Source organism: Corvus hawaiiensis, chromosome 26 (genome assembly GCF_020740725.1).
Source record: "Corvus hawaiiensis isolate bCorHaw1 chromosome 26, bCorHaw1.pri.cur, whole genome shotgun sequence".
In the NCBI taxonomy this organism is placed as follows: domain Eukaryota; kingdom Metazoa; phylum Chordata; class Aves; order Passeriformes; family Corvidae; genus Corvus; species Corvus hawaiiensis.
Genome location: NC_063238.1, coordinates 32141357 through 32169084, shown reverse-complemented (window position 1 = coordinate 32169084; position 27728 = coordinate 32141357). Strand labels below are relative to the sequence as shown.

Genomic DNA, 27728 nt, shown 5'->3' with positions numbered 1-27728 from the left:
TTATTTTGAGTGACACTGCCAATCTAAATCTTAAAAGGAAAAGCTGATTTATTTCTAAATTACTTTTCAAGACCAGTATTTTTAAATGAACTACAAAACACAGGCAAAAAGTATGAGATGAAAATTGAACACATCAGCTTCATGATAAAAACTATGATTTGTTTAATGTTAATCTAATACTGCAAAGAGACTTATGACAGTAAGGTAGGTAATGCATAATACACTTTTTTTGGCAGCAGCTGACCTCATGAAAGATGATTTTGAAACATGAAAAACTCCCAAGCCTTTATTCAGAGTGCTTTTTTTCCCTACTGCCATTACTAACCTTATGAAAACTCCCATAAAATATCTTCCTTATTTCAGGGCCTTCAAAAGTCACAGTTTGAAAATCTCCTTTGTAGTCATAGTTAAAGAAAGTCAGAGTTTTACCACCATCTGTGTGATATCAAAATTAAGAGCTCTGGGTTAAATAAAAGACCTAATATAATATTTGAAAGAGTCAATTTGCATTTAACAACTCAAATGTTAGTAAAACACATTCATAAACAACATACTGACCTGGAAGTAACAAATTATATCAGAGAAAAGCTCTTTACTGGTTTGACAGGAAGGATGAACCAATAGTTCTGAGTCTACCTCCCCCATGTCTACCTGGTCCTACTCTCCCATTAGTTCTCTGTGGGAGCTGGACAAGAAAAACACTTCCTCAAGCCAGCTAAATGCCTCATTCCCACCTATTTCAAGGTGACAAACTGGCAGCTATGAAGAACAGCTATCACAGTATCTTCATCTTCTCAACAGTAAAACCTTGTAAATTATAATCCCTGTTTCACAGTTGTGAAAGTAAAACCAAGTAGAAATGACGAGCCATCAAGAGTTCATGTGTGTGGTTCTGACTCTGCTATTGCCACTGCATATGCTCCCAGTACCACTGCCTTATATCAAGACAGAGTCTATTGGAATCAGATTCAAAGCACTGGAAATTTTAAAAGCAGATGTGTCTCTCACATCAAATTACATCTAGTACAGATCTTCAGAATCCAGTTTAAAGCAGTTAACTCAAAATTTGACTCTAAATTCAGTTAAATTGAATCTAAAAACCATGCTTTAGAGATTATCCCCTGCCAGATATAGGTGGTTGTTCTGGTAGCAGATTGGAACATTGGCAATAATAAAACTAGACACAGAATGAATCATTTGTACAGTTAAAATCACTGATAAAACACAAAATACATACTATCTAAAATAACTCCAACCAGTGGTTCATATGCTTCATTTAAAATCTCCCAAAGAGCAAATGGCTCCTGAGGTGTGTCAGGGAGTATCCGAAAGAGAAACGTGATGGTGTAGTCAGAAGGGAGACCTTCAGGGTGCAAATACCTGTAAGAGAAATAATGTCTTTGAAACTCAAACAACATTAAATCTGGTGATTTACTCATCAGAATTTCCCTTGAATTTCCCCTTTCTATTACTCTATTTCCTGATAAATCAAGACTGAGAAATGATATAAGTGGATAAAATCTACTCAACTTGATGAGCCTAAAGGAATACTTATGAAAAAAGTAGAAGTTATAGTTTCCCTTGAAATTTACAAATCCGACCCTAAAAATTAACTTTCTTTTTATTTGAAGATCAAATCCAAGGCCAGTTGGAAGTAAAGCTGAAATTAATTATATTTAAAGCTTTTAACAAACAGCAGCCACTCTCAGGACCTTTGCAACTGTCTGATTTAAGAGACAATGAAAATGGAAATTGCTTGGAAGACCAGTCTCAATAGACATGTCCTTTGTCATTAAACAATTATAAATGGATTAAGATTAGGAGTGACAGACTGTTATAGGAAGCTTTACAAAATACAGAGAATGGAGTTTATACATTTCAAGGCCAATACAAAAGAAAGTGAAGTCAGAACAGATCACATACTGAAATAAAATCTGGTTTCCTAGAATTTTTGCAGAAGAGAGAGGAAGTTTATGATACAAAAGAAGTATGTTATGTCATTTCCAAAAATTCCCTATTTCTTACTTCCAATTTTATTTAACCTTTTGTTGTCAAATCCCAAAGTGAAACATTTGGACAAGTGTCTGAGATAACTGACTGTATGTTAAATATTAATTATTCTGATTCCTTAAAATCACATTAAGGGGATCTGAAACAAATCTCAAGAGTTATTCAAACAATTTATTTTCCCCAAACATGACCCATTCCTTCTTAAGTGCTTCTGGCACATAGATGTATATATATGAATCATGCTGAAAAGGGAGTTAAACATGGTATCAGTATATTCTGCACAGTGTCAGTAGATGATCAAATGTGATGTTACACTGCCCATTGCCCATAGAGAAAGAGAGGGAACTCAACAGGTAAAAGAAAAAGGCCTTTACAGTGTTTCCATTGTACAGGAATGAAAGGCAATTCAATAAGCAGGGTGGATTAAACACAAGGTTTGGGTATACAGAGCTCAGAAAGGAGAATAAAATTAATGGCATTCAGAGCACAGATGAGGTGACAAAGTCAAGTGGTATTTTTCAGACGTACCTGTGGATCATCAAAAGAAAGGTGTTCTCTGAACCGTGAAAAGGAGTGAAAGCCTAATGAAGCAGTAAGACTGGGCTGGGGTGGCAGCTAGAGCATAGCACATAAATGCAGCAGATCCAATTAGAAAGAAGCAGAAAGGGGAAAAAGAAGTGAGAAACACTAATCCCCTGACATCTCAGTCCATCTAGGCCCAGGAGGAAACAAAACAAGGAGAATGTGAAACAGCACCAAGACGTATAGCTCCAACTGGGACACAATAGCATAATCACACACTCAGATGTTATCTAATATAAACCTTCAATTTCCCACCGTTATTCTTTCTTATTTATCTTAGATAAAGAATATTTTTTGTTACACCTTCCCACATGTAATCCATCTGAGCCACTGCTTCTCTCTGGTGCCACTTAATACAAGGAGGGCGTCTGGACTGAGAGGAAGCCAACACAACATAGACACTGTTCACAGAAGAAACAGAGTTTCATCACTTCCTCTCTGAGGAACGACTATAAAAGTTCAGTCAGGGGGTTCTTCATTGTCTCTTCCATAACCCTCCCAAGATACAGTCCTTGTGACTGAAATATGTCTGGCCTCGCAGCAAGGTACTAGATGGGGTTCACACAGACCCACTTCAACACAAGGGGATAATCCTCCTTTGTAACCAATGGCTGGACACAGACTGCAGTGAAAGTGACTGAGGACAGCTGAAGCAGGTTCTCATTCTGACCTCTGTTTCAAGGACATGCTGAACTCCATGACTTCAACTTGCATTCCAGAGGCACCTCTCACAGAGTCCTGCAGACTGGAATCTGCCCAAACATAGGCCTGCGTGAAATTGCCAGGTGTTACACAGACACAAGACTGAAACTGGCTCGTGGGAAACCCAAAATAGCCAGTGGGCTTACCTGCCTTTACCTACAATTGCTAATTTTTGAATTAAACTGACTGAGGGCTCAGAACACCAAACACTCTTCCTATTCATCAGTATAGCACAGATATACACTAGCACCTCTGCTCTTCTGACTTAAAAATACTAGTCCCTGAAATAAATAATTGCCTGCACTAGAAAATTATCTCCATGTGTTTTGGGAGTATTTATATATGAGTACATACTTGGTAGGCTGGGACACCAGAGCATCCTTGTGCAGTCTATAACATGGGAAAACATTAAATGTACCAGGTTCCATGGAAACCCCTTCCACAGCTGAAAACTCCTTTTCAACCAAACCAAACATTTCCATCATTTTAAATCCTGGAAGGTATCAAAACATATATTTTATTAATTTAAATATTTAGGGGAGACCAAAAAAAAGACAAATCCAACTGTATCAAAGAGTTTCATTCTCTATATGTTTAATACCTGTTAGCATGAAGGGAAATTTGCCTAATATTGTGAAAATAATGTAATGAAAGTGATTCCATAAATCATAAACAAAAATGAACACAAAAATACTGTACCTGCAAAATTATTGCCATCTTTAACTACCAGTGGGCAGGCTGGAAAAGAAGAAAATATATATTTAAGACTACAAGAGATGTCCCACTGAGTCGGAACAATCATGCACTCAGCCCTAAACTCAGCACTCTATCCCTAAGAGCAGCAAAAGGAGATGCTGGTTAGGAAGGACATGCAAACCTGGCCACTTTCTACTTCATTCTGTTGATGCCTCTCAGGATCCCCAAGAGTTGTAGCAAAGATATTAAGGGATACATAGCTGTGTGCTCCATATAACATCTTTTTATGGATTTCTTGTCTGTTAATTTCTCTAATCTTCCTTATAAACCTGTCTTCGCAACCCCTTCAGAAATTTCAAATTTTTGGAAAAAAAAGTAACGAATTCACAGCCTGCTGCATAAAATAAAATATGTCTTATATTGGGGTTTAACCAAGTGTTCCCTAATTCTCTGTTTGTGAGCTTTTCCAGCCTAACCCCTCTCAAGTTCAAGTATTGCAGCTGACATTCTCTGTACCTTTTCAAACTCCACAATAGTTTTCATGAGCAAGAGAGACCAGAACAGTACTTAAGATGTGTGCTCACATTTTAAATACCTGTAAATCTGGTTTATATATTTCTTTTGGCAGGGAAGAAAGCTTACTAGTATCTTTCAGGGAAGGTGCCCTGGGAAATCAATAAGCATAAAGCAGCATATCAACAAAATATGGCGTCCCAGGATACATTTGAAGATCACTTTTAGAAAACAAGCACAAGTGACCAATAAATGTTACTGCTGAGTACTGTCAATGTTTAACATTCTCTCTACCATTGAAAGCAGAGCTCACAGTCAAAATCTCAGGTGGTTCACAAGCAACATTATTTTTGCTTACCAGCTCTGGTAACTCAGTCTCACATTAACTCACAGTCCTGTGCACAAGGACTCCTCACAATCACAAATGATTCACACAGTGCCTGCTTCCTGGTTTATACACAAGGAAACACATTGTGGGCACACACCTAAAAGCGTGTGAATTACTGACCTATAATCATTAGGTGTTGCTCTGGAATATCTATCGCTTAATTTTCATAAAGAGACTGAAGTGTGGCTTTCTCACACTTTTTCTTGAGTGTGTTTTATTCTTTTGCTTAGGTTAGCACTCGTCTACTTTCTCTCATAATACAAACATTAATGATTGGATGTCTATTAATAAATTAACCATGTGACCTGAGTAAGAATGAATGTAGCTAGTGGCACTCTTACAGAGGGGTCAAGTAGCCTAGAAAATAAAATACAATTAACTTTTATGATTCTGAAATGTCAACAACATCTGAAATGAGTTTTTGACAACCAATAGCTGTATTCTGGCTTTATAGCAAACAACCATTAATTATTTTGAAGTCACAACACCTTCATTTCCTTAATCTTCTGCAGAAATAACATTAGAATTATAATATCAGCAGTAAATTTTATTTAAAATATCAACAATATGTCTTAATTGAAAATTAATAGTTACAACCCCCCCAGTATTTAGCAGTTATTTTAGAAACAAACATAAATCAAAATGGCTAACTTGCTGATGCAGTTTCACAAACAAAAGTGATCAGCTCATCTTCAATCTTTGTAAAGGCATCAAAGTCATCCACAAAGAAGACATGTCTTTCACTGGGCTTGCTGCCAATATTAACTAACTCTGAATAGTCAGCATCAGCCACTCCAATAGCAAAAAAGCTAAAACCTGTAAGACAAAAAAGAACACTCTTGTGAGTCATTCATTTAGAGAGTGGAAATACAATATGAACACAACTATATTTGTACTGGCTCCTTTCCTGATTAAACACAAACCTGGACATTTTATTATTATCCTATAGCACAAGAAAATTCACTTATGTAATCTAAACTAAAGGTAATACAACCTCTGTGAAATATTTCTTCTTGCTATTTATGATTAATTAGTTCATTAAAGTTAAACCTTAAGCATTTTCTTGAAGATATATGACTACTCAGTAGTTTAAAGTTTAGTTAGCATACATTTAAATGCGTTTCTAATTTAATGTTATACTGTATTACACAAAAATATCCAAGTACATAATAAATACAAAGTAGAGAAATTAATTTCCTGTAGGTCCTTTACAGATTTTTTCTGTGCCATGTGTTGGTATAGATAGGATTTCAAGCCACTGCTGCCCCACGAGTGAACACTGAAATAAATGCATTCTCATTTCACCAGCAACTTAACTGCACTGGTTGAATCTGTTCTATATATTTAGCATGAATATTTTTCAAAATTTGAGCCTGACTTAAAAGGTTTAAATGAAATGGAAACTGTATCCTAAATGTTTGAGGAGCAACAAAAGAGCTGTAAGTTTTCCAACATTTTCCTTTCCATAAGAGATGAAGGGAAAGACCTCTCTACATCAGGCCGAATATAGTTAATGGATAGACTGTTCTAGCATGGCCCAGTCACAAAATTACTCCTGTCAAGCAATATTATGTTTAAGTTTGAATGAGGATCAGGGGCATTCATCACCTTCTGCAGAGCTTTTAGCATAACAAAACTTTGACTTAATACATTATAAAAATATCTTCATGTCTCATTCAAGATCAGCACCTCCTTTGTTCCAATGTCTATCACAGATGCCCATCAGTACCTGCTCCAATCTATCTGCAGCCTCATTGTACAGCCCACTCCAGAGGAAATGGGAGAGGGGAAGTCGTGCCACATCCCAGCAACCGAACCCTCACAAAGTACCATCTTCTCTGGAGGTCATTCCCAGTCTAGTGGCTGATAATGCAACTGCAAGACTTACCTGAGACATGGACGGTTTTTGTTCAGCTTAGACACAAACTCCAATTTATTCACAAATACACGGTTTTCTTGACTGCTACTTAAAATAAGTTATGCAAGCCCACTATTTTGTCATATACTTTATTTATGAAGCCACTACACTCAGCATCTAGCAACAAAACAAGGACGCAGCTAAGCTGGATGATTATGTTTGGTTTCAGCAATCAGTGCAATACACTGGGAACTTCATAGTTGTCAAAGCTAAAAGCAAATAAAAGGCACAAATGTAATTTCTCCTTAGGTCACCTCACATTTAGAGGAAGATAGCTTTTTTCTTCCATCCTTTAGTTTTGCCCCAGGTGGCCCACTGTGCCCTTTGGGTTTTGAGACAAACTTCTACAACAATTAATCCAGTTCTTATACTTAGACACACAACATGGTGCAGCTGCTTAAAGCTCTAGAACTGAAGGCTTAAAAAAATTCCTGGAGGTAATTAGTGTAACATGAGAGCAGGTCAGAAACAGTGTAAGCATTTTCAAAGGACTTCTTGTGTAGAAAACAAAATAGTTCAATTTGCTCATAACTACAAAACTACACTTCATAGATGACAACCCAGATTCTCAGGATCATATTTCCCAACTTCTTCATTCTGGGAACGATTCCATTGACTACTACAAGATTTTAGCACTGCTGCCAAAATGAAAAATAATTCCATTAATGACCAAAAACATCCAGAATTTAGTCATATCCTAGGAATATTGTGTCTTTCTCAGAAATTGCTGTTTTCTTTAAAATCGAAAATCTGGACTAAAAGTTATCCTTACCTCATGCCCACACTTACGTAGATGTAATTAACGAGAAAAAAAGAAAATGTGAATCGTTTTTAAAACTACACATTTTACCATCTAGTTGCATTTCTCTGGAGACTTTGTTCACATCATCCTGTGATCGTCCATCAGTAATGACAACCAAAACCTTTGGAATGCCCCTTCTCATGCCTGCCTCCCCTGTAAACAAGATTTCTCGTGCATGTTTAATGGCTCTTCCTGTAACACAAAAATTGACATTGAGTGTAATATAAATCTGATTTCTACTGGCTTCTCATATCACGTGTTAGACATACATAAAAAGATAAATCCATTGTGTCCTGACTAGTCTGTCAATTAGTTCATTCTGAGGTTACTAAAATCAAGATTTAGAAAAGTTTGATTTTGACTTTAACGTTTCAAGTTCTGACGGCTTCAGCCATCCATTTTTCAATCTAGAAGGTGAAGATCGCGAACATGATTCGTGCGGGTGTTCTGGTTTCAGCTGGGATAGACCTAGTTTTCTTCTGAGTCACTGGTACAGTGCTGAGTTTTGGACTCTGTAGCAGGCTAATGTTGATAATGATGTTTTGGTTGTTGCTAAGCTGTGCTTACCCTGAGTCAAGGACTTTTCAGCGTCTCATGCTCTGTCCCTGAGCAGCTGCACAAGAAGACTAGAGGAGAGTGTACACAGGACCACTGACCCAAACTGGCCAAAGGGATACTCCATACACAGAATGTCATGCCCAATATATAAACTGGGGGAGTTGGACAGGAGGGAGAGGCCAATCCCTGCTCAGGGATGGACTGGGCATCGGTCGGAGGAGCAATTGTGCTGAGCATCACCTGCTTTTCCTGGGGTTTCTCTCCCTTTATTTGTTATATCCCTTTTAATTACTATTATTATCATTATATACTGCTTTATTTCAATCATGAAATCATGTTGTCTCAGCCCACAGGTTTCACCCTTTTTTCTGATTTTCTTCCTCATCCCACCAGGGGTGGGGCAGGCAGTGAGTAAGTGCTGTGTGGTATTTAGCTGCTGGCTGGGTTAGAGATAACAAAACTTTCCTTTTCTGGACTGTAGGGCACTGTCTACATTAACAACTGAGAGTGCCGTTGTAGTAAATGGAAAATTATTTTGATAATGCTGAGACTGGGTGCAATGCAACAGCTGCAAGAAATTTCTGTGCAGTCTGAAAATAATAAAACATACGGTTTCCAACTAAAACAGATTTTAACCCTTTCAGCTGTCATCTATAATTTTTTTTGTATCAGAAAGCTATCTTAACGGATTAATTAAAATGCAACCTCATTCAGCTAGCAGACATCTTTCCCCATCCCAATCTTAAACATCCCACAGAGGATTAACTGTCCTAGCTTATGATCAAACAGACCTTGCACACTCTCCAGTTTTCTACAGGCTCTGCAAGCTCCCTCCCACCCTCTCCACTTTCTCAGTTTTCTGCCTGCTTGCAAAGCTGATTTCATATTACTCCCCATTCCACCTTCCATTACCCCCAAATTTATTTGCTTTTGGCCCCCTTGCTCCTCTCCCTGCTTCCCATATCCTTGTTATCACTTTGGTCAGTGGGGTGAATATGCTGCAGTAGGGGCTGAAGTGTGTAAACTACAGATTTACAAAGATTTCCTAATTTCAGAGCTCACATTTCATCTCCAGTGTGGAGATACCATGTTCTCACAGGTTTGGCAGTGATTAATTAAACTACTTAGCAAATGGGAAAGAAATACTGCACAGAGTAGCAAGGAGAAAATCTGCATTACAATCACGACTTCTCTCACCTGTTTTTGTGTTTCCTCCTTTGTAGGCTATTTGCTGAATAGCTTCAAGAAGAGTTTCTTTTGTTTTGTATGCATTCAATTTAAATTCTGTCCTGGGATCATCACTGTACTGAATTATTGCCACCTGTGCACATAGAAGATAAAAGCACCACCCACTGTATAAGCAAAAAGTAAGTGAATCTGACCATATAAAGCAAGGATTTATCTTGTAACTTTGCTTCATCTTTAAATTGAAGACAGATTTTTTTTTTTTCTCTTTAAGAAAGCTTTCACTAATAAAGTTTAATTTTACTCTCTGCAACCTTGGCAACTATCTAACACTTTCTGGTTTCATTTTGCAGCAAACAGGATGAGAAAAGTAATACCCACTTTGGCAGAAGCACTCTCAATCAAGCCCAAAAGCAAAATCCTGGTTACAGCTGCTCACACGTGTACAGTTATTCATACTCAGAACTGCTGGGACTTAATTCAGTCTCCACAAATTAATAACTGCACATAAGTAACTTAAGCTAGGGAGCAAGACTGAAGCAAGTAATAGAAAATCCAGGAACATATTTTGAAATATTGCCTCTGTCAAATATGACACTACATGAATTAAGACCCTGTATTACAATACTGTACGCTAAACCCCTACAACTCACAAAGCATATATTGAACTTCATATTCTGTAAGTGGTGCCCCTGGTTTAAAAGGAGCTCTTATGTTTAAACTTGTGACAAAGTTTCTGAAGCACCATTAACTATATTCTGGAAAAATAGCTGTATAGCAAGAAACAGTATTCTTCAGGGTTTGGACAAGTTCAAATTAGTTTCCGATGAGATCCCAAACCACATATTATACAGGTAACACTTAAAACAGTAACATATTTGCCAATAATCTGTTCTGGAGCATCTCTCTAAACAAATACATAAATGGAACCATCATCGTAAATTTTATTTCAAGCACTGTAGATTTTGTAGTGTGTGGTTTAAAATAACAGAACCTTTAATTTTTCTTATCAATGCAATTTTTAGCTTATTTATAAATAAACCTATAAACTCACTATAGTGAGTACCAAAAGAATTAAGAAACTTAAATATCATTAGAATTAGAGGAGACTGAAATGATATGTAGCCTTCATGGTACCAAAATTTATATTGTGAATTTTAACATACGGTGTGCATAAAAAGATATTGAAAAAAGATACTGACCTAGAGCAGTTTATATTTTCACAGGAGCTGTGAAATGATGTCAGTTACTTCTTGATTCATTTCACTTCTGGTCTAGTCTAAAATACCCTGTCAACTCCATGCGCCCTCCATGTCTGTACATGTTGATTACCTGTGTTCCCTCAGGACCAATCTTATCCAAAGCTCCCACAGTGCTATAGAGAAAGTTAATTATCTTATTGAAATTGTCATCTCCAATACTCCACGACCCATCCACCAGGAATGCCAGATCAGCTTTGGCTGCTTTGCACACTGAGGAAGAAAAGCAAGAATTTTGGAATTAGAGCAATGCCTCAACTCCTCATGAAATCTCATAAATCATTTAAGAAAATGCAACCATCATGAAAAGCCCTTGTTTAATGTCAGCTCATTATGCTTCAGCCAACAGACCTGCTGGCATTGACTTCAGTGCAGGTGTAGAGCCAGCTGAGCTCTGCAAGGGAGAATTGTCTGCACTGATAGATCCTATCACAGAATACACTTCAATGGTTCTTTAAAGTCTGGCTAATCGTTCCTATTTTTATAAATAGAAGTAAATTTACTTTTTTTAAAGTAAAATCACATATGAGCTTACACAATGCCAGACTCCTGGCAAGACACAGTAAGCAAGATGAGAGAATTTCAACTGTGGAGGTTCTCACTGGGAGACTATTCCATTAAAAAAGTTGCCCAAAGGTCTGCAGTGTCTAATGTCTAATGCACTTCAACTGCACTATGTAGGAGCAATGCAAGTTTCACCCATCTCATCTTATTCCAGCACGTTCTTATGCAAAAAGGCCTGCAAGAGCTCTACATTTGCTCACACAAGGTGCTCACTCTTTCCTGGGAACTGGGAACCTTCAGCACTTCACACAAATCCAAGTCTATTGCTTGAGGTCAGAAGCAAAGTGTCTCAAAGCAAAGTTATGTTTTTCAACATATTTCATCTTGAATAAAAATGTTCATCTAAATCCAGAGAATAGGACAAGAAAATACAAACCTGTATTTTTCATTTTCTGTTGATTACTCCTTGGACAACAACAAATTCTCATCATCTGCTCCTATGCAGTTCTAAACATATACACACAAGGTCTTTTTTCCCTGTGCTTATGGGTTAAATTCTCAATTTCTACATGTCAGTTTGGTCCACTGACTTCAAGCTGATGTATTTGATCCTCAGTCTCCACCAATAATGTTCCTCTCAGAGAAATATTATGAAACTCTGTACAAAACACTGCATGTTCAAATAATAATAAAAGGAAGTCTGCATTTAAAGAGGAGAGACCAAACATGGCCCATACTTTTCACATTACCTAAAGGAGACATATTTAAAAATAATGCTGCTTTTGAAGTTTAATTATCCTAGAATGTCTTCTTCAGTTGCAAAATACGTATGGTTTAGGAGTTTTGGAAAAAGGAAGTGTCACATGTATTAACCATCCTTTTGGCAAATTTTAACAATATTATAATGACAACAGATTTTTGGCTTACTAAATTTAAGCCAGCTGCCTTAACAAAATTTCTGTAGCAAATGCATTGTGAGATCTGCTCCCCACAGGTCTAAAATACCATCAGAAGCAGAAAAAAATGGCACCAACACCTTAAAATTACTAGAAACTCACACATGCACTCACACACTTACCCTCTTTTGCAGGTGGGATTGTAGGTGGTGGAGGTGGTGTTGAAGGCGTTGTTGGTGGTTGAGTAGGAAATGGTACTGGAGAAAAAAAGGAAAGAATATTCAAACATGATTAAAAGCCCACTATCTTTAACAAACACAACATTTTCTACTCATCTCCACATTAAAAAAATTCATCATCTCTAATCAACTAGTTATGCAATTGGAGATAAATGCAGGTGAGTGCATGCAAGAAAGGCCACCTGAAAAAGAATATTACTATTACCAAACAATTAATGGCTATATATTCAATGTGAATGATACAATATTACAGCCAAACTACTGGAACTGCCCCTTTTTGAGATTACCCAGTGTAGTAGACCACGTGGCAGCCCTATTCTTGGCCTAGAATCCTTAATTCAATTTAAAAAAGGTCAGTGTCCTTTTCCTTTCTCACCAAAACCAGTCCTCCGTAACAGAAAGTAGATCTCTATTCACCCTGGAAGGAAGAAGGTCTTAGTCCTGCAATCCAAAATGCAAAGACAGAGAGCAAAAGCAAGCCAGTGCCTGCGCTCAGAGCAGATCAGAATCTGCCCTGATGAAGACGTTTCTGAATTTGATGAAAGACCTTGTTACATTTCCAGACAGAAACACAGCTCTGACCACAACTCTATAGGACTGTGGCTCTGTTGCCTGCAGCAACTTCCACTAAAGTTACTTTATAGAGTTTCTGAAAATGTCCCTCACTCTTCTCCTGAAAACTGACTTTGGAATTTCTACCTTGCAGAGACCTAGGAGAATACCCAATTATTGACTGACATCTCTTCTGAATGCAAGAGCTTTATTTAGCGCCTTTCCATATAGCCCAGCTGAACTCTCAGAGATAAAATGCACATGCATTGACTTTCGCAACTCTACGGGACGAAAAGCTTCCACTTTCGTTCAAGGGGGTTTTTCCCATTTTTATTCAATGCATTTATCATATGAAGCCACAGGTGACAAAACATCAGTCCTTCAAGTAAGACTAAACTTGTTACTTGCTGTAACACCTAAGTTACATTTATAGGCAATGGAGAGAGTTAGATATAAAAGCCTGAGAAAAGGAACCTACATTTGGGAAAGATCAGTGCAAACAGGATTCATTACATGTCCACATCCCACTGCAGCTGATGGGGGTTTTCCCATTGGCTTCAACCACAGGAAGGGCTAGGACTCTGAAACACCTACAAGGAAGTAGTGCCCAGGACCAGACCCATTTAGAAACTGCTGTAAGGGGACTTGAAAGGCTGCTCTCAGCACCACCAGTCACCCTGAAGACTGTTCCCCTTTGAGGTGAGACAATAATTTGTCTGCATCACAAACCATCATTCTCAAATGGACATACAGTCCAAGGTGTGCTCTTCCTCATGTTTCCTAACTCCCTAAACTGCAGAGCACACTAAATGCAATTCCCCAAAATCCAGGAGAAGCTTGGCTTTTTGCTCACTGCTCAGAGAATGAGCCCTGGACAATGAAGAATTGGGAGTCATGCACCTGGGCAAGTTTTTCCTGTGTGAAACCACAAGTTGGGGATGAAAAGAGGAAAAGTATAAACACTTTCTACCTGAGAGAAGGGGAACAGAATTGTGGTGTATAGCAATATAGTATGAGAAGACAGGTAATGCTGAGATTGGAAATGGGCTCAAAGACAGATAAACTATTCATTCTAGTAGTCCCATGTTTTATTTTGCAGTATTTTGAACTCATGACAGCAGGATCTTGCCTTTGTAAACAGCTGTGAGGGGTCTGGGCTATTTTGTCTGTCTGGTGTAATAATAATAATAAAAAGGTCTGATTTGTTGGTATGTTTTAAAATACTTAAGTAAATTGGGTTTCAAGGTCCCATTTAACTGTAAATTATTCAAACACCAGTTAATTTTACTAAATAACAAGAACTGCAGGACACAAAACTTTCTCTGTTTGCTTCATTTTTCTGTATTTTTTACCCTGAAGTCACAGATATTCAGAGTATCCCTCAACAGGACTTTTTATGAAGAAAGCTAAACCATCCTTCCTATTTCATTCTCTTTAAGAAGTCCAACAGAGCTGTTGAATGTGACTTAACAATTAATTCACAGCAGTGGTGTAAGAATTCTGCACCTCTGTGGAGGAGTCACAATGCAGTTGAAAAGTTAATAGCTCAGCTAAAGGAAACTGAGTAGGAATAGCACATGTGTGGGCAAAGGGCAGAACACAAGAAGCAATTGAGCATTTTTGCTGCTGGCTGAACTCTGCTCTGTTTTACTCACACGTTGTCTCCATGATGCTCACAGCAGGTCCCTCAAGCTCCTGAAGCTGTGTATGAACACTGATTTTATATTTGGTTCCAGGCATCAACTCAAAGAAACAATGTCTAGGCGTCCCTCCACCAAGATTTACTTCTCGCTTTTTCCCATCTGGAATTACAAAAGAAACCACCTTTTTTTACTGTTTTATTGAATAGTGTAATTTAAATCATAAATAAGAAGGGTACACAACAGCATATGAAGGGTAAGAGGTTGACATAAGTTAATAAACTACATGCTGCCTTACTTTTGGCAACTGACCTCTGTGCAGAGGTCTCTGTAACAATTCATTCTTCATACTAAATAGGAGCTGAGGAATGTGTCAAACATCGTCAGGAAAAAAAGATGAATTTTGCCCCATGCAGTGAAGATAATAAAAATCACTAACACTGAGTCATGAATGGGCTTTGGATCTAGTCATAAATTATCAGAGTCTAACTAGGAATTGTTGCATTATGTAATTCTATGGCATTGTTTGTCTATGCCTCTGGTTCTCAGCATCTGTAATGTGCTTGGTCAGAGCAAAAGAGACTGAACTAGATATCATATTCCGGCTTTCACTAGTAATCACTTTGCAAAATGGTTAAGGAACAGCATTTACATGGTTCCAAAACTGATTTTGCTAAATTCTGAACTGGAAAACACATTGACAATAGAAAAAGGCTGAGTACTGGAAATAGCATAAGGCATGTTTTAATAACAAGAAAAATTTTATCACGATTTAAGATCTGCAGCTGGAAGAAGTGAAATACAAGCATATGATCTCACATTTTACAGAATACATAAAAAAGGACAGTCATTCAGTGCTTATCAGGTGTTACACTAGTATAAAAATAATTGATCACTGCCTGAACCAGACACACACCTGATCTGACAATCAAATCCCTTCAGGATAGATATTAATAAGAAACATTTGTTCACATTCTAAGTTGTTCTGCTCACATTTAGGTGCTTTCAGCTCAGCTAAAACAATTCTAGCAGTTCTATATGGAGAAAGTAGAATGTTGGCTAGCTCCCAGATGAGAGGGATGTCTGTGCTGCCTTGTGTGAGCCAAGATCTCTGCTATCTGAATACCTTGTCTGTATTCCAGGGCTTCAAATAAACCTTATCACCATCCACTTGCCATTCCACAGAAAGGTCATTACTTTTTTTGCCACAAGATTGGTATTATTGTTCATGATACCTTTAACATAGCCCATTAATTGTTACTAACTGCACTTCCCTCAAGTTATCCAAGGTTTTAACTTGCTGCCAGTCAGAACACCACTGATGTCTACTTGGGATATGAGAGAGAGTTGGTGTGAACAAATACTGACTTCTCCATAATGTCTTCTGGTTACACCTGAGAATCAGTGAGGCTGAAGAGGCTGTAATTTACCCTCTATAGAGGCAGTCCTAAAAGCATCAAGACACTTTGTGTGACTACATAAAACTGTGTCATGTTTATCCGTATGAGTAACATTACTACTATAAGCTATAATGAAGCATCAACAGAATGAGACCAAACAAAACTGGACATTGTTCTGATTCTGTGGGCATGGTCTGGATTAATTCAGAGCTTTCCTACCCTTCTGCCCTCTTCTCCTGTCTATCCTAATCCTACAGAGCTACTGCTGGTGGTATATTTACAAACTTTGATGTATTCAGTTCATCTTTTATCCGTCTTCTGTTCCTCACACCAATGAAAAACTCAGGTAATCACCTATCTTCTACTGACAGATGAAAGTCCCTTACATAAAAAGCACAAGTTATCAACACGTGTTTGACATAAAAGGACAGGGATGCTACTTCCAATCTGAAACTGTCAGTGTGTACACAACTCTCTTCTGTCCCTCATTTCCAGTATGTCAGGAGCCAGTCTACAGGTCTAACTGCATGCAATTTCTATGCAATTCAATTCTCTGGATTGGGCTGTAGCTGCATATTGAATTATTTAGTAACTTACCCACAAGTGACTCTATAACTACCCTGTATGAAGTAGCATGTCTGTGAAGCTGCCACTGAGCACACAGACTAGTCATGCGGACTTGGTAGGAATCCAGGTTTGTCACACCCAGAAACACTGAAAATTAAATATCAAAAAAATAGTTTTACATCTCTAATAAGACATACAAGAAAAAAAATAGACAAAATATTTACAGTGAAACCAGTGCCAATTCATTTTTAACAAATAATTTCCATAATTGCTTAAAAAACATCAAGAAAAGCTAAAGCAAGAATTTAAAAAATAAGTGAACCTTTAAAACAAAAGTTTAGAGCTGTAGGCAATTTACTTAAGACTAAATAATGAACGCTGCTAAAAAGTTCAGTTATTACAGTAAGTATAAAATTATCATAGTAACACCAGCATTTCTGTCAAAATCGAATTTAAAACTGAGCTTTAGCTATATAAAGAGCAAATAATCTTTTATATATATGGAGCTAGAAATATTACACTAAATAGACTTTTAATTAAGAAAATTTACATCTACTACTAAGCAAATATATTTTTGGCTGTTGAATAATATCTGCTTTATGATTCCTGTCTTGCTAATGTCCAGCAGATCACTTTAAAGCCTGGTATAGTCTCAAAGAAAGAGAGAATTTCATTTCAGGAAATCAGTTTGCACATAACTGAGAAAGTCTTCCACATGAAAATTTATTCAGGGAGCTGCAGAAAGCCATAGTTGTAAGGAAAGCTGGTCTGTAGAGACCTGAACAGCATGAAATCATTCTTACAGGTTTTGGCCACGCCTGTTAGGGCATCACTGAAGCCTGTTGAGTATGAAGCAAATACTTTAACACTGTACTCTGTTCCACTGAAGAGATTTAGAATGAGAATGGTATTAATATCATCTCCTACAAAGGTCTCCAATGCAGGACCAGGAGCTGCAAAAAATGAAATAAATCAGAAAAAATTACACGTGTTCCTAAAGTTACTGCTATATTTTGCTGGGGTTTTTTGGGGTTGGATTTTTATTTTAACCATACACAAATACAAAGACATACTCCTCAATCTTGCATGGATAGAAGACATAACACACTTGGGAAATTCAGCAGTGGGATTCATTAAGGCAGAGCTAGACAATGGCATCTGTTAAGACCCTTTTGTTCTGCTTCAGTGACTTACTACTGCTCTAAATAGGCAGCCAAATATCTCCCCAGTTTGATTGTGTGCCAGGACCAACAGGGGGGACAGCGGATGCCAGCCAGCACTACAGTCCCTCAGGGCTGCTTATACAACAGCATCATTTAATACTGTGCAAAAATGATAATGAAAATAGAAAAGAATGAAACTTCCCCAAATCAGAACAGCAAACAGCTCCTTCATCACCTCCCCTAGTTGTTCTGGATACATATCAGAAACCGGGCAGCAGTATTGTCTTTGGACAGTATTTTAGTCCCTTAACAGTCACACATCTGTGATTTGCTGTCAATAGAGGACCCTGTTTTTCTAAAGAAATTTGAAAGATTCGGGATGTCTTGTCTGCTACAATGTACAGGTGGGCAAAGGATGCAGCACTCACAAAATGGACAACGAATAAAATGTCAAGTGTCTGAGAAGAAATGAAAACCTTGTGTTGTGAGGGGAAGGAAGTTGAGTAGGAGAATACAGAAGACAGGAATATGAAGAAAGCAAATGTAGTCTCTGAAACAGAGTCATGGTAAAATGATGTAAAAACACAGACTGAAAGAGCTGGAATTAATCAGCTTTAGGATGGGAAGTCTAAGGGGAAATCTGCTGCTGCCTATACCTCCTCATGCAAGGTGGTAGAGAAGATCAAGACAGAATGTCTTCTGAGGCAAACAGGAAAATGTAGGAGAGAAAAGACAAATTTTGTAACATGGGAAATTTTTATTATATATTAGCAAAGATACTTCCAGTGACAGTAGTCAAAAACTGGAAGAGATTCTTAGAGCAGTTTTAAAATCTCCATCCTCAGAGATACTATAAACTTGACTAGATAGGGTCCAGCAAAACCTGTTTCAAGCTGGTCCTGTTTTGTTCAGGGAGTTGGACCAGATGATCTCCAGAGATCCTCTCAAACCTGCATCATTCTGTGATTATGAAACTTTCATATTCAAAAATGAAACATCAAAGTTAACACTTTCAAGGCTGTAACTGCAACTGATAAATTTAAGAACAAAATTGAGCAAAAGATGATGTCCACTCAGAAGTGATCACAGAAAAATTAGTCTAAAAACTCACTGTTGACAGGTTTGTAGACAACCCTGTAACCCATTGTTGCTGATGGTGGGGCATCCCAGCTGATACGTAATCTGTTGTACCACTCATCTGAGACACGTAAGTTCCTAGGAGCAGACAGGGGCACTAAAAGGAAACCAAACTGGGTTTTTACAAGTTTATCTCATACAAGCTCATACAGAAAAATCAAGATATGCAAATAAAAAGACTGTGATACCCAGTACTCTCAGATTTACAGGTAAAACTACTAGGATGAAACCCTTAATCAAATTCATCCTTTGCATTACTCAGTGGATTAACTACAAACTTTGATGAACAAACAATGAATATTTGAATTAATTCCAAACTTTGTCCCTACATTTTTTTTTAAAAAAACTTTTGTTTCCTAAAACTGCAAAATAACTTAGAGATAATTATACATTGTATAGTTTCTTCCAATACAAGTGCACTAAAGTTTTTAATGTACAAATCATGCTCTTTTGAACACTTAATCCTGTAGAATGGAATCAAAGGGATTATTTACAAGTGATTTAAGTCTCTGCATAAATAGCACTTCAATTAAGACAAATTATGTAAATTAGGAGAATAATTAAATAAAATTATACTATCATGACTACAAGTGCACAATGAAAGGATTTTTTACAACACACAGTAGAGAAAAAGCTTAAGCTACAGATGAGTAACCTTTTGGTACTTGGTCAGAACTCTGGAGATAATGCAATCACTTTTATAAAAAGTTCAGCAGCATTTCTAATGACCCTTAGAAAGTAATGATCTCACACAAAAGAAAATCTAACAGTACAATGGGTGGTTTGATAGCATCTCATCAGGCTTTGTTTACTTTACTTCCTGTATTAGTTGGCTTGCCCTTGGTGGGCTAGTTATCAAGGATTTACCAGCTTTATAACTGAACAAGTTTCTGCAAACTCAGAGTATTTGAATATAAAATACAGCTTGTCAGTTAGGAGAAACCCATTGTTTATAAATCAATCAACTGAGATTAATTTAAAGTTCAGGTCATATAAGTAATGCAAAATAAGCCCCCATTTATACTAAAGTACATTCCTACAGCCAAGGAAAAAGGGCCACAAGAGTAAGTCTTTATTCATGCATATCCTGGCCAAAGACAGGCGGAAAGTTTGTACTTACAGGTTTTTCCAGGAGCTGAGACACTGACTCCTTCCCCATCAGAATAGATGGGGGTTATTGTAACTTTGTATTCTGTATCAGACAGCAGAGGGTGAAGTACAAGAGTGTTTTGTCTGCCGGGCACCATTACCTGGAGGGTCAGAAAACAGAGAAACAATCAAGCTTAATGACTAGAGCCAAACCATTTTATCTTACGTAGTCAGTGACAACACATTCCACCGGCATTGCTGTATACCTTGCATTTTCAAATACTATTGATGCTCTGCAGTAAAATAAAATCACTACATTATCCACCCTTTTAACAGATCTACTGTTATACCAAAGCAAAATAAAGGAATTGTTCTTATGGTATAACACTGATTTATATTAAACCTATAAGCCGCTGCAGCTCCATAAACCACTGGTAATGTTTGGACCATGAGTATTTTAACTATTTTACTGTACAGACAAAATATATGCTCTTGTTATACTCATTCTAGACATTTTTAGATTTTCTGAAGCTCATTAATAAAGGTTGATTGTTTTATTCTTTGGAGACAACAAATCCTCCTTTCCTGGGAGGAAGGAAAATCAATTTATGAGATCGGGAAGCATTGAAGTGAGCAAGCAGGAATAAAACATGTTCGTCTTGTCTGCATCTAGTCTGGAGACAAGCAAATGAAGGTAGCTATTTAGGACAGGAAGTAGGATTACATCCCACAAATCCCACAGGATCCCAAACTGCCATGAAACATGGGAGATCTGCAAGAGAAGTCCAACCAGGCAACCTGGTAGTAGAGCAGCTGTAGAAATTCCTCTGGGCAGTTTTGGTTCCAGAGTATGTTTCAACCTGCTGAATTAAGCACAATGAAAGGTTTCCCTATATGCAGCTAGATCTAAAACTCTTCAATAGATTGCTGTATTTTAGCCAGAGCCTCAAAAACCAATATCACAACAGTGGTGGTAGGAGTGCCAAGCAAAGCCTTGCAATCACTTAACTTGCCAGTAAAATTTAATCTCAGAGAGCTTCCAAAGCCAGTATGGGAGCCACTTACAGCACATGCTGTGGGCATGGTAAAAAAGAGAAGCTAGTCCTATGTTTCCTGTGCAGAGACCTGTGCTCTGAAGTGATGCTGTTGGAAGCAAGTCCCACCAAAGTCACATTTTGGACATTCCCTGGCTCATGTCCATTGTGTGATATTACCTATCACCTATCACCTGAGCCAGCAACTACACATACTTGGCAAGAAGTTGAGAGAAGCATAAGCCCTTTAAACTCACAGGCGAAAAGCAGAAAGTAAGTCCATAAAAGTGTTTTGTTGTTTCAAAGAAGACTGATGCATGTGATGATGGCAAAGTTTTGAAGCATAGGCTCAAGAAAGTCTCACCAGTTTTAGCACTCCAGGATATATTCAAACTACTTCTAGTTTTGGCAAGTGATACAAAGAAGGAAACTTATCTAGTGCACCCAGGTGTTGAGACTTGTCAAAGTGCTTCATTCTTTGATCAAAACTGGACTTAAACCATTAATAAATGTTCATGAAAGATTTCCATGTTCCTCTTCCATACACATACATTCAAAACACACAAACTAAGTTTCTGAAAAAATCCAACCAATTTTTTGAGTTTTTTAGGATAGGGGATGCAAGCATTGAGAACTCTCTCCTCACCACATGTGCATAATCTTCTACAGACCACTACAGTTTTCAGCAGTGAAAAACATTTTTGGCTCTAAAAAAGAGAAAAAATGTGATCTTTGCAGCATGTACAGCACACCCAAGAACACATGCAATTTAGAGCTTGACCCTTCTGTATTCTATTACATTTTCTAGTCCCTGATTTTCAGCCAATTGCATCAAGAATTATACAGCTTATTAATATTTTTATGGAAAGGGAGGAATAACTGAAACTTATATCACTGAAATTAGAGCCAAAAAACTTAAGCATTCACCAGAGAACTGTCACGCTATAGTACATGTAAGCCCAAATTGCACAAAACTTTTGGGTTCTGCCTAAAAATGTACTTAAGTAAATAAACACTCCCTAAAATTGAATATCTGTGTTGTTTTATTGACATCTGTTGTGCACCTCTCAGGTACCTGACGCCACATGATAAAGTATATTCCTTCCATTAAAATGTGCTTAATTCTAAGTATAATCTTACATAATTCTTTTTTCAGCGAAGTATTTATGCACGTGATTAATTTCAAAGATGAAATGTGGTTAATCTGTTTGTTGAATTGTGACCAAAGATAATAAGGCTTGAGAGCGTACTTAAAATTAAATAATTCATGGAAATAGAGCCAAGATATGTACCTAATCATACAGTTTTATAATTTTCTTTAATGAGCTTTTTGAGTCAGCTCTAATATCCTTCTGACAGACACAATTTTAATATTTTTCCTACAGTTTTAATTTCATTTTAATATAATAGTCATTAAATACTAAAGCAGAATGACATTTATACCATCCAACTGAACTAGAGAGCTGAAACAGTAAATCTGGGATCTGAATTTCAGAAAATTTGGGTTCTTCTCAGAAGAATAGTACAGTTTGTACCATTATGCTGTGCAAGTTTTCCACTCTATTATATACTATACTAACATATAGTTGGGGCAAGTTCATAAAGCATGTTTCCTAATCCAAAAGACACCCTTACACTGGAAATTCATTTTCAAGTTATAATTGAAAGAGATTGTTAAAAAGTAAGTTTCCAGCAGGGTCTCATAAAAGTTGAACAAAACTAAAATGGAAAAAGACAGATTCATATTTTCCTAGAAAAAATATATTCAACTCCTCTTAATATTTTTTATTGAAATATTCTGATATAGGGCTAAAAAGTCAGCTGCTAGAAATCAAAAAGAAAACCCACATTTTTAATATGGGTTTTGCCCTATGGAAAGAAGTGAGTCAAGTGGCAGACACAGAAGGAGAATGATAGGGAATATTTTTGCATTCTGAGCTATTTACTAAAAAAATAACCTTGAAATACAATTTAATCTTTTAAATGTACCTACATGAAGACATCCAAAAATTTTATAACAGATTTTGTGGAAACCAAGCACTGTAATACTAAGTTTTCACCGACTTAAAAATAAAAAAAAATTAAAAAGGCACTTGGCTTCACTGACTTCTGAAAGTATATCAAAATTTGTGAAATCTTAAAATAATGGAGCTTGGGCTTCTTATTTTGGGGGGGAGGGTGTTTGTTTTGGTTTGTTTGCTATATGCTTGAAAGACATCATGCAGTACTTTTCATTCTTTCAAGTATTTTCCAAAATCTTGATGGCCAGATATTTTTCTGTGTAGGACAACTTTAATTTTGATCATCACATGGTATTGGAAAATGCCAAATATTCTCAGGCACTTAGATTAAGAAGTGCTGTCCTTATTGTGACAGGTTAACGAGAAGTATGAAAACTCTATATTTGAACTTTATTTACATTACTTTAGCATAACATGAGGGGAGGGGAGGGGAGGGGAGGGGAGGGGAGGGGAGGGGAGGGGAGGGGAGAGGGGAGGAGAGGAGAGAAGAGAGGAGAGAAGAGAGAAGAGAGGAGAGAGAAGAGAGAAGAGAGAAGAGAGAAGAGAGAAGAGAGAAGAGAGAAGAGAAGAGAAGAGAAGAGAAGAGAAGAGAAGAGAAGAGAAGAGAAGAGAAGAGAAGAGAAGAGAAGAGAAGAGAAGAGAAGAGAAGAGAAGAGAAGAGAAGAGAAGAGAAGAATTGCTGAAGGAAAACAAAAATTGCTTAAGACTGTCCTGTACAAACATTTAAGTGTCATTAAAACACAATCTCAAGATAGAAAAATGCCTAGGAGTAAATTAAAGTTAAATTAAAAATAAAAACCCCAACTTGTATGAATTAAAAAATACAGGAAAAAGAGGTCAGCCAGCTCCTCTTTTAACTGTGAGCTCATTAAACATCTGTGTGACTGGGCCTTGATCTTACATTTCTCTGCTGTTGCCTGCAGTGCCACAGGTGCTGTACGATTAGAACTTTGAAGTTCAAGCTCACAGTAATACCAAGTACAGATCCTTTACTACTTGCAACAAAACTGTCATATAAGAAGATATCATGTCTTAGCAACTATTAAATAAGCTTATGAAGGCAATTACAAAATCCATACAGACCATTCTTACCGCTTCCTCAGCACGGTCACCTTCTGCAGTGAGATAGGTCACTCTGAACTGCTGAACACTGTAGTCTGAAATGTCCCACGTCACCCTCAGACTTGAGGTTGTTTCATCATCTATGACAAGGTTTCTGACTCCTGTTCGAAAAACTAAATCCAGAAATATTTATTCAGTATTTTCTCAATTATTATTTTTAGATTTAATATAATTTTTATATTGTGCTGATTATCACCAAGCAGCTGCAAGCTCTACTGAAATCATGGTGGCTCTGAAGATCCATAGTGGGGCAAAACCATATAGTTCAGTCATATTTGGGCTTAATAATATAAAAACTCCAAGCACTTATTAAAATAAGAGTCATCCTATACTTCCATTAACATATATTATCCCATCTGCTTTGTTTATCTGCTCATCTTATGGAGCTTTAAAATAATCCAAGCTAGAATGTTACCGAAGAGAATCCAGAAATACTGCTCCTTCAAAGTCAATTGTCTAATTACAGGGAAAAGAAAGAGAACACTCAAAACTAAACAAAATTCTGAAGAGTTTCCAAGCTCAAATTTATAAAGGGAAAGAGAAATGCTAGGGGAATTTTCCAAAGTAGTCTCTGTACTCCTAAGTAATACCACTGGTACCATTCAGAGTCCCTACCCTGTGTAAGGGGTTGGCTCCTCACCCATGCATGGCTCATGCAGGAGGTTGGCCACACGCAGAACGGGGGTGCAGAACAGGACAGTGTGAACCTTACAGCAGTGATGTGCCTCCCCTTCAGGAACATCAGCTCCTCAGCAGCATCACAGCTCTGCCCCCAACCCTAGAGGTGCCTGTGGGGAGCCTTAGTGCTTTGCACTCAGCATTTCAGCTGCTGGCATTTGCTCTGCTTACCTGCTGTGGTGGGCTCGGAGGTTGAGACACTGGTGGTAGTCACCGCAGTAGGTACCGTGGTAGCACTTGCAGCTGAAAAACAGGGCTCAGCTCACTAACAGCTCGACAAAACATGGAAGTCACAGTATTTTTCCTGTATTTCTAACTATGACAATGACACTATGTGCTCACACCTGCAAGTATCCCACACACTTCAGACATTTCAGAGCCTACAAGGGAATTATTCATTTAGTTTACTTTAGGCACATATATTTGCAGGATTAGCACTTAGATGTGCAGATAAAACAATTATAAACTGTGTAATCAAATAAGAATGCATATATTTTCACAGATTTCTGGCTGAACTATGCACAATAGACTTCCACTTTGACCATTTGTTAAGGTTGTCAGATTAATTAAATTGAAAGTTTTTTAGAGGTGTTTTACTTCTGTCCAAGTAAAAAACACAAAGTACACTCAGCAACATTGGGAATTATTAGCATGATTTGGATGGGTATGGGCTTCTTGTCTTAACAGAAGAATTAGAATTAAGCCTGCAGTTAAATTACTAAAAAAAAAAAAAAAATTTAGAATTTATACATAAGAAATACAGTTGTTTACTTATCCAATTCATATCTATAAAAAGAGAATAGAGCAATCTTCCTGAAATACAGGTTAGTGTTTTGATAATAAACTATGAAACAAGCGGGACATGATTATCAAGTTTTATATTTGTTACTTTCATGTCAGTTTCACAGGAAGCCTGTGTAAGACTTTTGGACCATTATTTCAGACAAGAGTGAGTTCACCTCTAGTGAGTATAAATTACATAAATAAGAAAAGGATATATTGAAAATGCCAAACAAATGAAATTCCTGTAAATTACTTCCTTTAAAACATTTAACACACATCCCTTCCAAAATCTGATATATCTTCTCATAAGGAATCCCATTCAAAGACTAAATATTAAAATGCAGGATGGAGCACATCTACCCAGATCCAGAGGTTATTAATACCACAGCTCAGATAGGGAGCCAAATCAGTATTTCAATTCAATACCATCTACCACATAATTAAGTAAGAAAAGCAAAAGCTAGTCAGCGAATCCCTGGTGCTAAACCACCATGTTCTTCAATATTATAGCTACCCAAGAATGAACTGTGTTTATATATGTATAAAATTTAAATCACTTAAACATTTTTAAAAATTACAATCAAGAGTTTGTCTTACATGTAGCTCCAAGAATAGCAACAACTTCGCTTTCACTTTCATCATCAAAAACTGCCAGCAGAGAAACTTCATATTCTGTGTCGGGCAACAGACCCTCTATAACATGACTGTCTGCATCTCCATTTATGACAACCTAAGTTACACAGCAAGATTGAAGAATATCAGTCCTGCATCTCATTATTTTACATGAATTGACTGAAATGAAAGAAGGAAAATCGATTCTCCTTTAAAATAAATGAAATCTACACTCAGATCTGCCCAAAAATTTATTAATATCCCAGAGTACCTCTGGAAAAAACACTTAATAATATTTAAAATGTGTAGTATTATGCTTTCACCCACAACTAATTAATTGCTAAAGCTGACCATATGCTTTTTTTTTTTGAAAAATCACTACAATTCAAAACATTTATCAATAAGAACAGCATAACAGGATAGATTAACTTCCATTCATATTTCTGCCATTCAAACATTGTTATGACAAACGTAATCAGTATCTCCCCTGCCTTATAAAAGGCTGTTTCAATAACAAAACTGTAATCTCAGTTATGGTTCCACACTTCTGAATGCAACTTGGAAGAACACCTGCTTCAGATTTGAGGATTAGGAGAGATGTGCTGATGATTAGTTTGCTATATGGTGTGAACTTTTAAATAGTAATTCTCCTCATTTCTAGTTATGACAGCAGCAGAAGACTGACATGTGCAATGTGAACTGTAAGCAGGTTTCACTTCAGATTCTTGTGTCTTTCATTTATTTTATTGGAAGGGATCACCAAATGGCGAGGAGCTGGAATGAAAGGGACTAAAACAGGAGATACAGGAGCCTGAGCAGTAATACTGGTGAAATGGGCTGAGCAGTTTTGGGAATTGTTTTCAGGTTACACAGGCAGACACTACAATAAAACAACCTTTCTCTAGGTTAACCCTGACAAGTTTTTAAAGGTGGCCACTGTATACACAACATCAAAGTTAGACTTATAATGGAAATCAAACAATAAATATGTCCTGCATAAAATCTGCCACAGAAGTTCACAGAAACAGTGAATCACACTTCATTCTTTTAACCACCACAGGAGATTTCCTGAGTTGGTCTTGGGAAAAAGGGACCCATAACACCATCACAGACCTTCTGAACTCAAATACAAAAAACAAAAGCAGAAAGAAATGAACTGGGGCCCTGTCTTCTACAACTATCAAGTAATGAATCAGGCATCCCATGCTGCACACTTTCTGGCACAGAGTTTCTTGGGAAAATTTCAGGAACAAGCTTTGAGTGAATCTAGCTGTGTTCTAAGTAGATACATGTAATGCCTTCCTTTTCAATTCCCCAGTGCCTCTAGCTGTGTATCAAATCATTATAAAATATCTATGCATAATTACTGTCTTACAAGTAACTTTGGCATACTTTCTGAAGCATCACTTCCTTTACCCTCCCCTCCCTGCTAATGTAGCCTACAAAAAAACAACACAAAGTGCTGAACTTTTAAGTGAGCAAGACAAATAGCAGCAACAAGCACACAACAGCATGCATTCTCTACTGTAACCTAGAAATAAAAGGTCACTCTTAAATTTATTCTGGCTTTTTAGTGCTAACACCCAACTGAATGCTCCTCACCCATCAGCAGAGTGGGTGAAGTGAGATGAGAGGTGTGTAATTAACCACCATCCCCTGACCCCACTCAGCTAATTGG

General features: G+C 37.2%; 1 protein-coding gene across 10 annotated transcripts in view; it reads right to left on the bottom strand.

The window, feature by feature from the left end:
• The window catches only part of COL14A1 (collagen type XIV alpha 1 chain), a 115340-nt gene that overhangs the window by 33177 nt on the left and 54435 nt on the right, over window positions 1-27728 (bottom strand). For 8 of the 10 annotated variants that reach the window (XM_048286242.1, XM_048286249.1, XM_048286240.1 and 5 more), the window contains 17 exons: window positions 26036-26168; window positions 24827-24898; window positions 23939-24090; window positions 19832-19961; window positions 18686-18808; window positions 17215-17364; window positions 16442-16558; window positions 14460-14606; window positions 12196-12270; window positions 10687-10826; window positions 9367-9490; window positions 7660-7803; window positions 5543-5707; window positions 3994-4032; window positions 3649-3787; window positions 1238-1380; window positions 326-435 (listed from right to left, as the gene is read on the bottom strand). In XM_048286242.1, coding sequence (XP_048142199.1) covers window positions 326-435; window positions 1238-1380; window positions 3649-3787; window positions 3994-4032; window positions 5543-5707; window positions 7660-7803; window positions 9367-9490; window positions 10687-10826; window positions 12196-12270; window positions 14460-14606; window positions 16442-16558; window positions 17215-17364; window positions 18686-18808; window positions 19832-19961; window positions 23939-24090; window positions 24827-24898; window positions 26036-26168 — 2103 coding nt within the window. The remainder of the gene's footprint in view (window positions 1-325; window positions 436-1237; window positions 1381-3648; window positions 3788-3993; window positions 4033-5542; window positions 5708-7659; window positions 7804-9366; window positions 9491-10686; window positions 10827-12195; window positions 12271-14459; window positions 14607-16441; window positions 16559-17214; window positions 17365-18685; window positions 18809-19831; window positions 19962-23938; window positions 24091-24826; window positions 24899-26035; window positions 26169-27728) is intronic. The other 2 variants (XM_048286243.1, XM_048286245.1) reach the window with 1 other exon arrangement.